Source organism: Vigna unguiculata, chromosome 8 (genome assembly GCF_004118075.2).
Source record: "Vigna unguiculata cultivar IT97K-499-35 chromosome 8, ASM411807v1, whole genome shotgun sequence".
In the NCBI taxonomy this organism is placed as follows: Eukaryota; Viridiplantae; Streptophyta; class Magnoliopsida; order Fabales; family Fabaceae; genus Vigna; species Vigna unguiculata.
This window is the reverse complement of record NC_040286.1, coordinates 32922509-32941042: the sequence shown is the minus strand read 5'-3', so window position 1 is coordinate 32941042 and position 18534 is coordinate 32922509. Positions and strand designations below refer to the sequence as shown.

The 18534-nt window shown below is 30.3% G+C and overlaps 1 protein-coding gene across 1 annotated transcript; it reads left to right on the top strand.

Annotated features, from left to right (window-relative positions):
* Window positions 1-12286: 12286 nt before the first annotated feature.
* LOC114193216 (probable signal peptidase complex subunit 2) lies at window positions 12287-15963 on the top strand. Its single transcript, XM_028082936.1, has 5 exons — window positions 12287-12516; window positions 12641-12792; window positions 13223-13304; window positions 15381-15523; window positions 15638-15963. The coding sequence occupies exons 1-5, from the start codon at window positions 12436-12438 to the stop codon at window positions 15732-15734; spliced, it is 555 nt and encodes a 184-aa protein (XP_027938737.1). The 5' UTR covers window positions 12287-12435; the 3' UTR covers window positions 15735-15963.
* Window positions 15964-18534: the final 2571 nt, after the last annotated feature.

Below are 18534 nucleotides of genomic sequence, written 5' to 3'. Positions count from 1 at the left end.
AGTAAATTTTTAAAACATAAAAAATATTTTTATCACTTGTATTTTTACATTGAAGTGTAAATAAAAAATTATTGAAATGTATATTTTAGTAAACCTTTTTTTATAATAATATTTATAGGAAACTTTTAAACCTAATAAAGTGTAATAAAATTTAAAAAAGAAAAGAAAGAAATAAGATGTCACCATATATATTTTGTTGGAGCATAATGTGTTATGATTGAATAATTTTTTTTTCCATTTCCCTAAATCAGAACTGTTAAATAAGTCCTAATAACTGAAGATAAGAAATGTAAATAAGGATGATACGGACATTTAATTATTTATTTAGTTAATAATTATTAGTTAATTTTATTTGAGATCTTTTGAAATTTAAGTAATCAGAATAAAATTATTAATGAAAAAGGATATCAATCATAAAATAGTAGTTTAAAATTTGATTTTAAAATTTTTATTTTTATTTAGACTATAAAATTGAAATTATTATATTACTTTTTTTTATAATTTATATTTTGACATAATTTATTTAAATTTACATTTTAAAATGTCAAATTTATTCACATTAATATTATATTAAGTAATTTTATTTCAATTGTACTTAAGAATTAATTTTTTTATCTAAACTTATGTTTTAAAAATTTATGTTAGAATAATTTTATTTAATATAAAAATCTTTATGGATATGTATGAGTACATACGAATATAAAAATATAATAGGTATTTCTTCGTAGACACCTAAATAGTAATGGAACGGTAACAAAACTTATTTTTTCTGGAAGAGACAAATTACGGATAAACATTACTCATACTAATCTAATCTGACGCGTTATCATTTATAAATACGAATAGAATGATTAATCTGTTATGAATTAATGGTCGTCCATTGATTTATACAATTACTCATATGATTGATAATCATATTATTCATCACTTTTTATGATGTAATATTTTGTATTTACTATTTGATTTTATATCCTTTCTGGGTTACCATATTGTACCTATAAATAGGACTCGTCCTATCAGTAATGAGACACACATAAAAACAGAAGTTGCTCCCTACTCTCTCATTCTCTATTCTTCCTCTCCTTTGTCTCTCTTATTACCTTTATTTTATAACACGTTATCAGCACGAGGGTTATCCAACTGAGCGTGAAGGCATATTTTTTTTTTTTCTCCCTAAGAACAACGCTCTATATTCCTTAACCGAGGTTCTTTCTAATCTTTTTCTCATTCACAAACTTTATCTCATTTTCTTTTTTTTGTGTAATGATAATTGTTTGATTTATTTTTCTCTGTCATATTATTATTATTATTATTATTTGATTTTAATAATTTCATACATGAAATTTGATTATATTAATATTTTATGTGCTAGTTTTAAACACGCGAAACGTTGCAAAATTCTCTGTCATAATATTTTTATTATGACGATGATTATTATTAATATTATTATTTTGATGATGATGATTATTATTAATATTATTATTTTATGTGTTAGTTTTAAACACGCGAAACGTTGCAAAATTTGGATTTGTGACCCTTGATATTGTAAGGAAGAATTCCTTATATTGGATTTTAAATGTTGAAATATATTTAGATGCAATGGATATTGGGATACCATTAAATAAAGAAATAAAGCAACTAATTTGCTCATAACAAAAATATTGTGAAAAGAGACTTCACAAATATTGTGAATTTATTTCATGCCTATGCATGGCTGGCTGGACAAAGCAATAAAGCTTTTGATGAAAAATCATGAGATCCGCCTAATCTGCTCCATTCCCAGAAGTGAATGGAGCAATCAATATTATGAATTGATTTCATGCCTTCTTGTGGCTGAACAAAATAATGAGCTCTTGATGAAAAATCATGAGGCCCGACCAACTGGTTCTGCTCCATTCCCAGAAGTGAATGCAGCAACATCTGATCCATATAATCATGGACGAGGTCAAGACCATAATAATAATCGTGGTCGTAATTTTGGCCGTGGTCGTAGCCATGGTCGTGGTTGTGGTCGTGCTATTAATCATGGTCGTGGACATGGTTATAAAGGAAATTTTCAAAGAGAAACTTCATCAACAGAAGTGGAACAAGAATGCGAAAAAGGAAAAAGAAAGGGGTGAAAATAATGGCAAAAAGGCTGAAAATATATGTTACCGTTGTGGTAGTAAAGGTCATTGGACCCGTGCCTGTTATACACCAAAGCATCTTGTTGAACTCTACCAAGAATCACTTAAAAAGAAGAATGTAGAAACACACTTTGCTTATGAAGATGGTGATTCTGATTATGGTCATATGGATACTACTCATCTTGATATTGGTGATTTCTTTTCTAAACCCGATGGAAGCATTGATCACCTTATTGGTGATGGGAGTGTTAGAAAATAGTTTTATTTTATGATTAATTTTTAAGACAATGTTTTATATTTAATTCATGTTGCTTTTATATGTACAAGTTTTTATGTTTTTATGAATAAAATCCTCTATTTTATTTTTTTTTTCTTTCTCTCCTCTTACAAAGTAATCTCTAATATTGATATTTATGTTTATATGAAGAATGAATATTGGCATTAACACCAATGATGAGGATCTGTGCCTTGCTGATAGTGCAACAACTCATACAATTCTCAAGAGTAATAAATTTTTCTCTACTTTGGTAATGCGAGAAGTCAATGTTAGTACTATTTCTGGTACTACAAATATAATTGAAGGCTCTGGAAGAGCTACAGTACTTCTGCCAAGAGGTACAAGATTGCATATTAAAAATGCATTTTATTCTCCTAAGTCCAATAGAAACTTATTAAGTTTCAAGGATATTCGTCTAAATGGATATCATATTGAGACAAATAATGAAGGAGATGTTGAATATCTTTATATCACTCAAATTGAGTCAAATAAAAAATGTGTATTGGAGAAATTATCAGCCTTCTCTTATGGCTTGTACTACACATATATTAATGCGATTGAGACGCATGTTATTGTAAGCCAGAAGCTTACAAATAAGAATGAATTTCTTGTTTGGCATGATCGGTTGGGTCATCCTGGATATATCATGATGCGAAAAATAGCTGAAAACTCATGTGGACATCCACTTAAAAGTCAAAAGCTTCTTCAGTCCAATGATTTCTCATGTACTGCATGTTCGCAGGGAAAATTGATAATAAGACCATCACCAGAAAAAAATTAGAAATGAGTCAATCTCATTTTTAGAACGAATACAAGGTGATATTTGTGGTCCAATACACCCACCATGTGGATCATTTAGATATTTCATGGTATTAATTGATGCGTCCACTAGATGGTCACATATTTGTTTACTATCAACTCGAAATCAAGCATTTGCTAAGTTATTAGCACAATTGATCAAGTTAAGAGCCCACTTCCCAGATTATCCAATTAAGAAAATTCGTCTTGATAATGCTGGTGAATTTACATCTCATGCTTTTAATGAGTATTGTATGTCAATTGGAATTGAAGTTGAACATCCAGTAGCACATGTTCATACTCAAAATGGACTTGCAGAATCATTGATAAAACGTCTAAAATTGATTGCACGACCTTTACTTATGAAAGCTAATCTTCCAATGACTACTTGGGGATATGCAATTCTGCATGCTGCAGTATTGATTCGCATCAGACCAACAAGTTATCACAAATACTCTCCTTTACAGTTGGTTTTTGGTCAACAACCAAATATTTCTCATTTAAGAATTTTTGGGTGTGCTGTATATGTCCCAATTTCCCCACCAAAAAGGACTATGATGGGTCCTCAAAGACGTTTGGGAATATATGTTGGATATGATTCTCCATCGATAATAAAATATCTTGAACCATCAACAGGTGACTTATTTACAGCTCGATTTGCTGATAGTCATTTTGATGAATCAATTTTTCCAACGTTAGGGGGAGAAAGAAAGAAACTGGAAAAAGATATTGGTTGGAATGAATTATCATTATCTCATCTTGATCCTCGTACAAAAGAGTGTGAACTAGAAGTTCAACGGATAATTCATTTACAAAAATTGGCCAACCAATTACCAGATGCTTTTACTGACACAAAAAGGGTAACTAAGTCGCATATACCCGCTGCTAATACTCCAATCAGAATTGATATTCCTGTTGGACAATCTAATATAGCAAATGAATCTCAAACACGCCTAAAGCGTGGTAGGCCTTTGGGTTCCAAAGATAAAAATCCTCGTGTGAGAAAAAGGGAAAAAAGGCAAGATGGCCTAATCGAGGGGGTAAAAGTCCCAAAAGATTCTTTTGACATAATCAATGATTCGGTTCCAGAAGAACCTCAGGTACCTGAAATTGTTGAAAATGATGAGATCTCAATAAATTATGTCATGAATCATAAAATATGGAATCGAAATAAAGTCAATATTGACGAGGTTTTTGCATATAATGTAGCAAAGGATGTCATAAGTGACAATGATGATCAAGAACCAATGACAATTGAAGATTGTCGGCAAAGAAATGATTGGCCAAAATGGAAAGATGCAATCCAAGCAGAATTAGATTCGCTTGCTAAACGAAAGGTTTTTGGACCTGTAGTTCGCACACCTGAGGGTGTAAAACCTATTGGGTACAGATGGGTTTTTGTACAAAAACGAAATGAGAATGGTGAAATTGTTAGATACAAAGCACGGTTAGTTGCTCAAGGTTTTTCACAAAGACCTGGTATTGATTTTGAGGAGACATATTCTCCAGTATTGGATGCAACAACATTTAGATATTTAATTAGCCTTGTTGCACAAGAAGGTTTGAATTTGCACCTCATGGATGTTGTTACAGCCTATTTGTATGGCTCTTTGGAAAATGATATTTATATGAAACTCCCTGAAGGATTTAATGTGCCCAACAAAGCAAATTCTAAAAAGGATTATTCAATAAAATTGAATAAGTCCCTTTATGGATTGAAACAATCAGGACGTATGTGGTATAACCGTCTAAGTGAGTACTTATTAAAGGAAGGGTATAAAAATGACCCTATTTGTCCTTGTATTTATATGAAAAGATCCGAGAATGAATTTGCCATAATTGCTGTTTATGTAGATGACATAAACATAGTTGGAACTCCTAATGAGCTCACAAAGGCAATTGATTGTTTAAAGAAAGAATTTGAGATGAAGGATCTTGGAAGGACAAAGTTTTGTTTGGGATTACAAATTGAGTATTTAAACAAAGGTGTTCTTGTACATCAAGAAGCTTATATAACGAAAGTGCTTAAAAAGTTCTATATGGACAAATCACATTCACTATGCACTCCAATGGTGGTGAGGTCATTAGATGTTGATAAAGACCCTTTTAGACCTCAAGAAAAAGATGAAGAACTACTTGGTCCTGAAGTACCATATCTTAGTGCTATAGGAGCACTAATGTATCTTGCTAATTATACTCGACCCGATATAGCATTTGCTGTAAATTTGTTAGCAAGATATAGTTCTTCACCTACAAGAAGACATTGGAATGGAGTAAAACAAATACTCCGTTACCTTAAAGGCACTATGAATATGGGCTTGTTTTACCCAAATGATTCAAAATTAGATCTAATGGGTTATGCAGATGCAGGTTATTTATCAGATCCTCATAATGGTCGATCACAAACAGGATATTTGTTCACATGTGGTGGCACAGCGATTTCATGGCGATCTGTGAAACAAACAATAACAGCAACATCGTCAAATCATGCAGAAATTTTAGCATTACATGAGGCAAGTCGTGAATGTGTTTGGTTAAGGTCTATAATTCAACATGTGCGACAAACTTGTGGTTTATCCTTGGGAAAAATGAAACCAACAACGATATATGAAGACAATAGTGCATGCATTGCTCAATTGAAAGAAGGATATATTAAAGGAGACAGAACAAAACATATTCTTCCAAAATTCTTTTTCACTCATGATCTTCAAAGAAATGGTGATGTAGAGATCCAAAAGATTCGCTCATGTGAAAATCTAGCAGATTTATTTACAAAGTCTTTGCCAAGGAGAACTTTTGAGCAATTGGTTCATAGGATTGGACTCCGCCATCTTAATGATGTAAGTTTACATGAGGGGGAGAAATTAGAAGATGCAAAGAACAATATTATATAGAATGATGTACTCTTTTTCCTTCACTAGGTTTTTATCCCAAAGGGTTTTTCCTAGTAAGGTTTTAACGAGGCACATTCTTTTATCAATGGACACCCAAGGGGGAGTGTTATGAATTAATGGTCGTCCATTGATTTATACAATTACTCATATGATTGATAATCATATTATTCATTACTCTTTATGATGTAATATTTTGTATTTACTATTTGATTTTATATCCTTTCTGGGTTACCATATTGTACCTATAAATAGGACTCGTCCTATCAGTAATGAGACACACATAAAAACAGAAGTTGCTCCCTACTCTCTCATTCTCTATTCTTCCTCTCCTTTGTCTCTCTTATTACCTTTATTTTATAACATAATCAAATATATTAATTTAAGCAGATAAGAAGAAAAGAAAAATTAATGAATCTCGTTGGATTTTATTATTTTTATTTCTCTGTACATATTTTGTCGTTTTTTTTTTTCAATTAAACAACTTATTTTTATTTTATTTATGGTATTTATTTTCATCTGCTATATTTCTCTATTCTATATCAAACAAATGGTCAAAATTAATGTTAGAAATATTTGATAAGAAATAAATAAAAGTATTTTGAAAAATTAATTAAAAATATTACTTAAATTGGTACACCTTTAATTCTTTCTCTTAAGTCAAACTAACCTAATTAAATTCATTCTTCCTATTTTAACTTCACCTCTTACGAACTATAAATAATAATATTTTAATTCATTTTTTTATCTACTTTTAATTTATTGTTTCAATTATCATTAAATCATCATATCACATCAATAATAAAAATTAAAATAAATTATCTAATAGTAATTTAATTCAAAAAATAAATTAAAAGTAAATTAAGAAAAATAAATTAAAATATCATTATCCAATACTATAATAATATTTTTCCTTCTGGTTTTAGAAAATGGAAGAGTTATCTTAACTTTCTATTTGTTTTTTTTTTTAAATTGTGATAATAGAATTTGAATTCATAACTTTATATAAATTATTTAATTCACCATTAGTCCAAAAAAGACTTTAGAACTTGCATGTAAAAAATTAATATAGTTTAAATATTTTAAAATATTCATTATTGATAGACTCTCGAGTAAAATTAGTGATTAGTTTATACATAAGTTTTCTTTCTTTTTTTTTACTTTTTCAAGCATTGTACAAAAGTATATATATATATATATATATATATATATATATATATATATATATATATATATATATATATATATATATATATATATATATATATATATATATATATATATATAAATTATGTATCCGACACCCTCATAAATAATTGAGATCATGGAGATCTAAGATAGACACCAATCACATCAATTCATTTGTAAAAATTCGTAGCATAAAATGATGGTATTACACAGGAAGTTTCTGAAGATACACTTGAGAGCAGCTTTAGAATTTTTATGAAAGATGCCACAAAATTAAAATTTATTGCATTTAAATTTTAATAGGATAAGAAATGTAACTTCCATCCAACATACACATACTTTTCAATTGAAGATACTATAACTAATATAACTTCACTTATAATACATTACCAAACATTTTGTTTGAGTCAATTCTGGACTTCCTATATATGGTGAAAAAACAATTTTTCATTATACTCAAATTTAGTTAAGAATTTTACCGCTTTTTTAAGTTTTTCCACTACCAAAGCAATAATCAAATGTGGTTTTCTAAGGTAAGAGTCCTAAGATAGATAAACCTGAAATAATACAAGCCATCCCATGATTTATGTTTCTTCTCCAGTTTTGATGAGTTTTTAGAGAGAGATAATTCATATAAGAAGAAAATGATATCATTTTTAATTCAAAATTTTACAATGTTTTATGGTTCTTTTATTTTATATATTGTTTAATATTTTTTTTATTAAATTTGAAATTTAGATTCACATTTAAATTTAAAAAAAAAAAATCTTTAAATTTTCACGAGCACAATTTTACAATACATTCATATTATGAATTTTATATTGCAAGTGGTTTAACACTTATACCATTAAGATAAGGATTGAAGGTAGATTCTCCGTTTGAGAGTTAAAACTAGAATAAAAATATAATTTTACTCTCAAATCTCGGTGTGAAACTTGTAAAATAAAACTACAATGGAACACACAAGAAGATAGTGCACCTACATAAGAAACTAGAAATTCAACAAAAATACATTACTAAATTGAAGAAAATATACATTTGTATTGCATCACTGTGTTAATTGATGGAATTGCAGTATAACCTAATCCACTCAAAGATTTTCATCTTATAAACGCAACCTTTGTGCTTGTGCTTGTCAATATCAACCTTGTTTATATAATGTTTATATATATATTAATGAGGAAAGAAGAAGGAATGTCCGTAGCTGTGGCCATTAATGGTGAAAATTGTGCGCAACAACACTTGTTGTATGTTTTTGTTCTCCACGAACTTTGGGCTACAACTCTGAACAAGCAAGATTATGGTATATTTTTGGTTTTGAAAAATACTACCAATTAAATATAAGAATTTATGATTTTAAAGTAATTTTAAACTAAATATAGCCAATTATATAACAATTTATGGTGATAATGTATGATTAGAAGTTTTTCACGTTGTGAATATATTTTAACAAAATTTGAACATATGTTTCTTACAGTGTTTTTAAATTTTGGTTTTCAAAATTTTGTATGATTTAAATTTTGATTATTCGTGGAGAGAGATTTTTATTTTACTACAATTTTTTAAAACATTGGTTAACCATCATTAAATCAATATTATGAATGCAAGCTCCTTCAAGGTGTAGGTTATATTTTAGGAAATAAAATTAAAGACATTATATATATATATATATATATATGTGTGTGTGTGTGTGTGTGTGTGTGTGTGTGTTTTTATGATTAAAATAATAATAAAATAATAATTATATAATTTTATTGTAGATAATTTTTAATTATTTTTGTACTATAAATTAAATTAAAAAAGTTTAATAAAAACAAGTTAAATAATTATTTTAATTAAAAAAAAATGTATAAAAAAATCTTCTTCATATAATAGTATTATATAATATTATATATGTATATATTAATAAATGGTTGACATGGGAAAATCTTGTTTAAAATTTTACTTAATTTTACATGTATTAATTATTATTATTATTATTATTATTATTATTATTATTATTACATTGTGAAAACAAAAATGATGAAAATAAGCAAAAAATATCACATTATAATTTTGTATTCCATTTCTAAATTAAAAAAATTAATAAATTATAAGTAGCTAGTATAAATATTATATTTAATTAAATAATTTGAAAATTCTTCAAAAATAATAATATGTAACTATTATTTGTAGTTACTTTTTCTATAAATAGTAAATTTAATTACATGAATTTTTTTTACCTTTTTCTCACTCATTAATATGGTAACAAGTAGTAAGTTTTGTAGAATTTATTTCAAGAGTACTCTAGGAATTAATTACAAGAGTAATTAATTAATACATTAATTGGATACTACTTTGAATACTAATTAATTGGATACATACCTCCATATTTCATATTTTTACACTTGAGGTACCTATCTCGCAAATTCATGTCTCCACGAGCTCACAAATGACTAAAACAAACAACCAATGTACTTATTCTTCCATCTGCCAAAATAGTAAATGAATGAAAACAAACACAGTGGTAATGATTCATTGTCATTTTATTCATAACTTTGTTTAAAATGAATTATCATTTATTCTTATTAAAAACCGAATAATGAATATTAAATGTTGATATATTTATAAAGCTTAATTATAGTATTTTCTTCAGTAATTATATTCACAAGTTAGGAATCATAATTATTTATTTCCCAAGTATTATAATCAAATATAATTAAATATTATAAAGATTATAAGAAAATCCAAACAACTTAATTTAAGTATTGATAAACAAAATATTACTTATAAAAACAACCAAATATAGGTTTAGAAAATAGGTTTACTTAATATTATATACATTTTTATTCAATTACAACATATTATATATATAATAAATTATCATAAAAAGAAAAAAAAAATTAGGTTAAATCATTCTATTGGTTCCCATTTTCGTAGAAAAATCCTAAGTGAGTTCCTTTTTTTAATCTCAATTATGTTCTTATTTTGGAAAATATCCATTTTTGTTAGTAGTGCATTAACTACGTTAAATATGTACCACATGTTAACACATGCTTTTTTATATAATAATTTAAAGAAAATAAAATTGTCATGTGTCAAGCTGACATTGTGTCACGTGACAAAGGCAGTGTGATGTGACCATGACAGTGCCATGTATCACTATTGAATGTGAAAATTCTTAATTCAGTGTCTGTATTTATTTTTTTGTCTATATTCGGTCATAATTTTGTTAGAACTGAAGCAATTTCATCCCTATTTAAATTGAGATCGAATTTAAATTTTATATAAACGTCACAATGATATTTTTAACAAGATTAATTTTATATTTTACATTGAACTTTATTTAAATATTGTTTCAAATATTTATACACAAATAATTTATAGACAAATATTAGAGTTGATTTAAAAATAACAACTTTATAAATAGAATTGTAAAATTTAAAATAAATATGTTTATTTTAAATTGTTATGAAGTTGTTTTAAAAATTTATAATTGAATTTATAAATTTTTAATTTTTCAAAGCAACTCCAACATTTATTTATAAATTATAGATATATAAATATTTAAAATAAAATTTAAGTAAAGCTCAATGCAAAATATAAATTTAAATAAACTTAATTTTGTTAAAAATATCAATTATAATAAAAATGTTGTAAAATTTATATAAAAATTAAATTTGATATAGGAATGAAATTGATTCAGTTTTAAAAAAATTGGGACAAAATTAAGACAAAATAACAAATACAGAGACTATATTGATAGTTTTCATATCCAATAGTGACACGTGACACTGTCACATCACACCGTCTGTTATGTGACAAATTATCAGTTTGACACCTGACAATTCTTTTTATTATAAAAAAATTAAAAATTAAAAAAATAAAAAGAAAAATCATGTGCTAACACATGACACATAATTGAATGTGTTAACATAAATTTTCCAAAATAAAAAATTAATAAAAAAAAAAACTACTTAAAATTTCCCTACAAAAATAGAATCAATTAAATGACTTAACCTAACTTGTAAGTAGATAAAGTGCAGTTTTTTACACCACATCTGATAAATTAAAGCATACTCCTCTACAAGCCGAATGCGTATAACCCAATTAACTCAACTAGATCCATTTGAAAACTAAAGCCCATCACTAAACAGAGAGACTTCTTTTATATCATCCGTAAGGCCCAATAATGATGCTCTTATAGGCCTGTGAGAATTTTTTGCAACGAGGTTATGATAGTGATTAATATGCTAAATTTCCACCATTTATAAAAGGCAAAAATTGTGCATTTTAAATTAAAATTTATCTTTTGGACCAATCTAACCTTCCTTTGTTCACTGATACCAACAAATAGTAGTAAAAAAATATTCACAACATGATCTTAGGCTTTGACTCATCTAATGTGGATAAATATTGGAAAGAAACCCAAGATTTTTTGAAGGTTAGAACACTTTCCCCTTTTCAACCCATTTTTTACAAAAAAATTATTTTCTACATTTGTGTAAAATTAAGTTTTTATTTTTCTCCAGTTGTGTCAAAATAATTTTTCAATGTATAATGTGCTTCAGTTGTAAGGAATATCTGTATTGATCATTTCAAAATTAAATCAAATTAACCCACTCGACCTATCTAATACATAATTGATGTTAGAATAATATTTGTTAACTCGAGAAAGTAAACTTTTTCAAAAGATCTCAAAAAACTTAAAGTTGCTAAAAGTCAGAAAAAAATGAAAAATAATTATTCTTTCCCAAATCATAACCCAAAATATTTAAGATAATAAAAAAACATAGATAAATATTGTAATAAGCATAAATATTTAGCCGTTTTTTTATATTTGAAAATCACATATCTGTAAGAAAAATATATAAAAAGTTCTATCAGTTAAAATTATTTTTTGTACGAATTAATCTATAAATTTGTCTTAACGCTACTAATAAACGGTAAAGAACTATTTTTACCAATTTAGTTTTAAAATTTTGGTTTTCAGTATTTTTTTTTAATAAAAAAAAAAATTGGGTGCAGTGCACAGTACGCACAGCACAGTGTGTAACCGTAACGTAACCTAGTCAGTGAGGAGTGAATATTCAAGGGCTGAAAGGGAAGGTGGAGTTGTTGATAGTTTGGGTCAATTGAAGTCTAAGAGAAGAGAGAGCGAAGAAAGAGATCAGAAATGGCGTCCAAAGCTCCAAAGAAGGCCAATCTCTTGGATCACCACTCCATCAAACACATCCTTGACGAGTCTGTCTCTGAGGTCTGTAAAACCCTAATCCCCTTTTCGATCTCTTCCGTTTTCAAACTTTTTTTTTTCTTTCTCATTTGATATTTTTGTGTTGGCCAATTGGACTTGGACCTTATCGAATTTTGGGTGGGTGTAGGTGGTAACGAGTCGTGGGTATGTGGAAGACGTGAGATTGAGCAATGTGAGGCTTGTCATTGGGGCCATCATCATCGTCATTGCTCTCTTCGCCCAGTTTTACAAGAAGAAATTCCCTGAAAATAGGGATTTTCTCATAGCCTGCATCGCCCTATATCCTTTCGCTACCATTTTATTTTATTGTTTTTCTTTGATTAAATTTGGTTTGCATGACGTAATTGGATGTGGAGACGTCTAAAATTGAGGTTATTTGGAACTGCTTTTTTTTGGGGGGGGGGGGATGGGGGTTATGATCAGGGTAATGGAAAACTAACCATGTGGACAGATGCAGACGCAATTTTTGTTGCAGAGAGTTGAAAAAATGTTGATGTTGCCGATGAATCACTGTCTTGAATCATTTTTTATAACCTCGCGCCTGGGATTTTATATCTTATGATGTGGATTGGGACGCTAGAATTTTTTAATTGAGAGTTATTGAGTTCCTCGTTGAATGACTTTTTGGTGCCTTACGTGAAAGGGGAAATGTGATTGTTGATGTTTATAGTTTTACTCATTCTGCTTTTCATCCTTAACTCCTTTGTACATATGTGATCTTCAATGGACTATTGCAGCTGATCATATACACTAAGGAGAAAAATGCCATTCTGTTCACTTATCCACCCGCTGTAAGTTTCTGTTAGCTTAGCCGAGGCTCTTGACTTTGACGCTAGATCTGTTTATTTACGTATGGAGAATTGATGTGTTTCACTTGCATATATTCATTGTTTTGGTCCTTGCAGATGATTGATGATTGAAATTTCATCTTCCACCCTCCTTGGGTTGGTAAATAACTAAGTATCAGTCCCATGGTGATGGATTTGGAGATTGTATAATATTGAAACATTTGTGTATAATCTATATTGCTCACTAATGTCAGGTTGATTTCGATTAACAAATATTACACACACACACACACACAGTTATTGGATATACATAATTTGTTCTTCATCTTTTAATTGTATATTCAAATTGAAAAAGAAGAAACAATTTCTAGACGTCTATGACTCCTTGTTCTGTGTAATTAATTTTTTTTTCATCCAACCATTTCAAGTCACTTTCGGATATAGAGAAATAACATTTAAGATTTATATGATTCGATTTCTAGTTTGTGTGCGTGCGCAGGAGAGGGGAAGAGGGGGGAGGGGGAGATCTACCTTTTTATCATTGTTTAATTTGACAATCGTTTGGTCTATCCTAAGAGAGCAAAGGCACTGGGATTTTATTTGTTAGAATTGTGCCAATATGCACTTAAGATCCATCAATAATTTGAGCATGACTGTTTTGGCTTAATAATCATCAGACACCGAGCGATCTCGTGTGTTGAACGTGTCATACATCAACTCATCATGATCAATTATCAACAGTGCTGTAGAGCAGCCATGAACCACTACTAAGCTTGAATAGCTGTGTGTTTTTAATAGCTTGCAGTTGCAATTGCGGCCAAAATGGTGCTGTTGTAGTAGATACTAGCTAGAGCGAGGCTTTTCAAGATCCCGATTTTTCCTTAAAAAACGTTGTTATTTTGGGAGGGGAGCAAAGTTGAATCGAGGTTTCTTTCCTCTTTTTAGAATGTAACAAATCCCTAATTTGATGTAGATTCCCATGCTTCCATCTATAACTCTCAACCTTCATTTTTTTCTTTTCTCTAAACACCTATCCTCACTTTTCATTGAATGTGTAAAATGTCTTTTATCTGAAATATTAACATCTTTGAAATTTGTTTGTCTCCTTGAGTTTTATTTCATTTACTTGTTTGTTTTGATTAAACTCTATGAACTTTTACTTTAAATTAGGAATATGTCGTGAATTTCTTAGCACTTATATATACGTAGTATAAATTATTTAATCAGTATATAAAAACTGGTCATCCCACTATGTGCTATACAGCTATAGCATTTTGGGGTTGATTGATACATGCGACCATCCAAGATTGATAGACTAATACACTGAGTTGATGGATTGATGAAATTAGTATCAGTTTTGTTAGCAATTAGTATTTATTGGATACAGTAGTGTTATCTAATGGTTGCAGTGAATGAACTTTTAACTTGTTATGGTATAGTTATACTCCCTAACCTTCAGTTATTGAATTTCAACTGAGCTTGCTTGAAAGTTGCAACAGGATCATTTTTCACACCCATTGTTTAACAAAACTAAATTAATGCATAGTACTGTTATGTAATGGCTGCAGTGAATGAACTTTTAACTTGTACTGGTTTAGTTAAATTCTATTCTCTTTATCCTTCGGTTATTGAATTTCAATTTAAGTTGTAACAGGATAATTTTTCACACCCATTTGGTTAACAAGACTAAGTTAACGCATAAACATGACACATTTATTTCTGCTGGAAGTTTAATCCAGATAGAACTTATATCTTTGTAACTTTGATACATGTCATCTAGAATTTGAATTACCCTATAACTTATTTCCCAAATTTTTTAGACGTGTTAAGTCGTGATATTGATATCATTCTTGTTGGTTGCTTGGTGAATTTTATAGCTTTTTCATAAACTGAGGATGTTGATATTTTGTTTATTAATGGAATATGTTATATTTCATTCATCTATAAACTTTGGCTTGTCATGAACTCTCTCATCAAAACAAATAATGCAATTTCATGTTAGCTTTTCAGCAGAAGCCCAAAAATATTATAATTTTGGTAATCACATTCCAACTGAGATTCGCCTCTTTTCTCCTGCAGGGATCCTTTACTAGTACCGGTTTGGTGGTTTCCTCCAAATTACCTAGATTTTCTGACATGTACACACTCACTATAGCAAGCGCTGATCCAAAATCAATTTCTGCAAATGAACCAGTACAATTTACCAAAAGTGTTACTGAGTGGTATGTTTCTCTCTCTCCATCCCTTAACTTCACACAATAACAATGGACATTTCATCTCTTACGCTGCTTTTTGGAGTTCAAATTGCATCAATCTATTTTTTGTTTGGATTGCAGGTTCACCAAGGACGGACTCTTAGTTGAGGGCCTTTTCTGGAAGGATATAGAAGCTTTGATTGCTCAATACACCAAAGAACCAAAGAAGAGCAAGTAGGATGGAGATATGAACTTTGGTTATGTGGGTAACTTTTTGGATGAGAAACATATATCTGGATATGGTTTATAATTCAATACTTAGACATTTAAAATAGAACTGATGGAATCGAGCTTTCACCAGCTTTAGGGCACAATATATTCCCATATTTCGTCAGTTTATTCGCAGAAAAGGCTCAAAACCGTATTTTCATTAAACCTTCTAAATAACAATTATTGGTTATCGGACACTTTTATTTATCTACGGTCTCTAAGAGAAAGAAAAATAACTTTTCTTAAGGAATTGCGCAGAAAAAAAAAAGGTAAGACACTGCGAGAAGAATGTGTTTTTTTTTTTCTTGCCTTCTTTTGGTATTTTTTCATGAATAATTATATTTAGGATGTTATGTTACTTTATTTTTTGTAAAAATTTATAAAAAAATATTAATATAAATAAAATTGTTTACAATTCATTTCACGACTTAATTTTTCATAATATTTTCTTTATGTTTCAAAATATTTTTCAAATGGCAAAAAGTGCTGCCATTGGATTACTGGTGATACTGCCAACCAACATGTTTCAGGATTCTACAATGCATAAAATATAGAATTATAACAAATGTTTTTAAATATTTTCTCTCACGATAGTAAGTGCACAAATAAATAAATGATTCAGTTTTTTTCTAAATTATTTTACAATCAAATCTAAAATTTGTCAACCACACGATGACAGATTTACGTTGGCATCTCTCCTTTTATGAAAATGAAACTCATCTACCAAACTGGAAATGAAAGTAACTCAACTCTCGTGCACGTGTGTTGTTACATTTCAATAATTGAGTTAACACGTATTAGCACGTTTTTACGAATATTCTACAATAACCTAAATTCATGTATAAGAAATATAAATTATTCTTTTATTATATTTGTAACAATATGTAATTCAAAAATAAAATCGGACTAGTGATCATTAAGTAAATTATTGGAGTGAGATCTAAGCCTTTACTGTGAAAACAAACTTGTACATACCACCATGCCATAAACAACGCAAGAGAAAATTAACAGTTTTACAAAAGACGATGCTCCTCTAGAGCATGAAATTACTAAAAAGAAGAACACTTAGGGCCATAGGCTGCTCCTGAGAGTCACACAAACAGATCCCCTAAGCTGCACCACTGCTACCACCAAGCCTACTCCCAGAATTTCCTCCATCTGCTCCCACCAAGGGTGATCATCGCAAAAGAGGAAACATAACATGAACATAACAGAAATTCAAGGGTAAGCTAGTGCAATATAACTTTTTATCAGGGTATAGCAGTCAAGTATTTAAACAGTTCAATCATGCAACACAGTAGGCATAGAGAATCAAATTACAGCAAACACACAAAACACTATAACTCAATTATCCGGATAAATATACTAAGATCGGATTCACTAGACGCTTGCACTTGTGGTGACCTCTACTGTTCTGCAGAGCCATTGCCAATTGGTTTCACCCTACCACGCACGAGGTTAACCTTCAAGCATCTAAGGCCCTTATCCTGCCAAAGACTAAGGCCTCCCGCCACTCTCACCGCTTGGGTCAGTTTGCTCTACCTAAGACACACTGACCCTTTAGAGTTTCGGGATGCGATCCTTACTTGAATCCATATCCTAATATATACACTACACGCCACCATGAAGTCTCCCCACGAGACTCGTGGAATTACGCCTATCACATACAATTTTCATGTCTCTCATGCCACAACCACCACTTATCATTTCAACATTTAATTCTCATGCATATTCTCAACCAACCAACAGAATTCCTTATATTACTCATGCTAACATACAACTTTCAGTGTATACAACTCATACAACTCATGCAAACACACCGTAATCATGCACGTTCGAGATAAATAGCCACACTCAAGGTAAATAGGGATATAACATATAAATCTGCACTATTCTCGCCCAGGCTAGAAGTCCTCGCCTAAGCTACAGTAATTGTCTCGCTTAGGCTAGGCATTCTCGCCTAGGCGAGGCCTGTAACAGTGACACTCTGTGAGCTGTTGCCTGGGTGAGACTCCCTCGCCTGAGCGAGATCACTCTTCGCCCAAACTCAAAATCCCTCGTCTGAACGAGAACGCGAGCAGAGGACACCAAGTTTTCTTCAAGAACTCGCTTGGGCGAGTCACTCTCGCTTGAGCGAGACAACGTGTCACTCAAAACAAGAGCCCTCCGCCTGGGCGAGCTGCTCGAACAGAACCTGGGCGAGTCTCAGCTATTCTCGCCTAGGCGAGACGAGCTCGCTTGGACGAGAATAACAGTACTCGCCACGCCACTGTTACGCGCATGCAACAGGGATACAACTCAAAAGCAACATACCAGAACGCAAACAAGCCAGTTAATACCATCCAAAACATCAATCAAGCATAAATTCATGGTACATACCAAAGGCATGCAAAAATAGTTCTTAAGGACTCAAAACATAGCTTCCCTCACCTCTGTTTTGAGCACCAAAAGCAAACAGATATTAACTAAGGGGTACTACAGCTCCAGGAACTCGAGTAGTGAGCTGAAAAGTGAAAACCAGGACAAAACGAGGTAAATACTTGGAACCCTACCCTACCAACATGCTCAAACAGCGAAATGAGGAGGGAATAGACCAAAGAACTCTGAAGTTCAACTTACCAGAAGGTACTAGATGGGTTTCGTTAGCTCGAATGTGGATGAAGATCGTGTCCTAGCAGAAGACAAGAGAGGAGAGGAAACTGTTTTCTGAAAAAGGAGACAAGAGCATACTGAGTGAGCTGAAAGGGGTATTAGAGTCCTACAGTTGG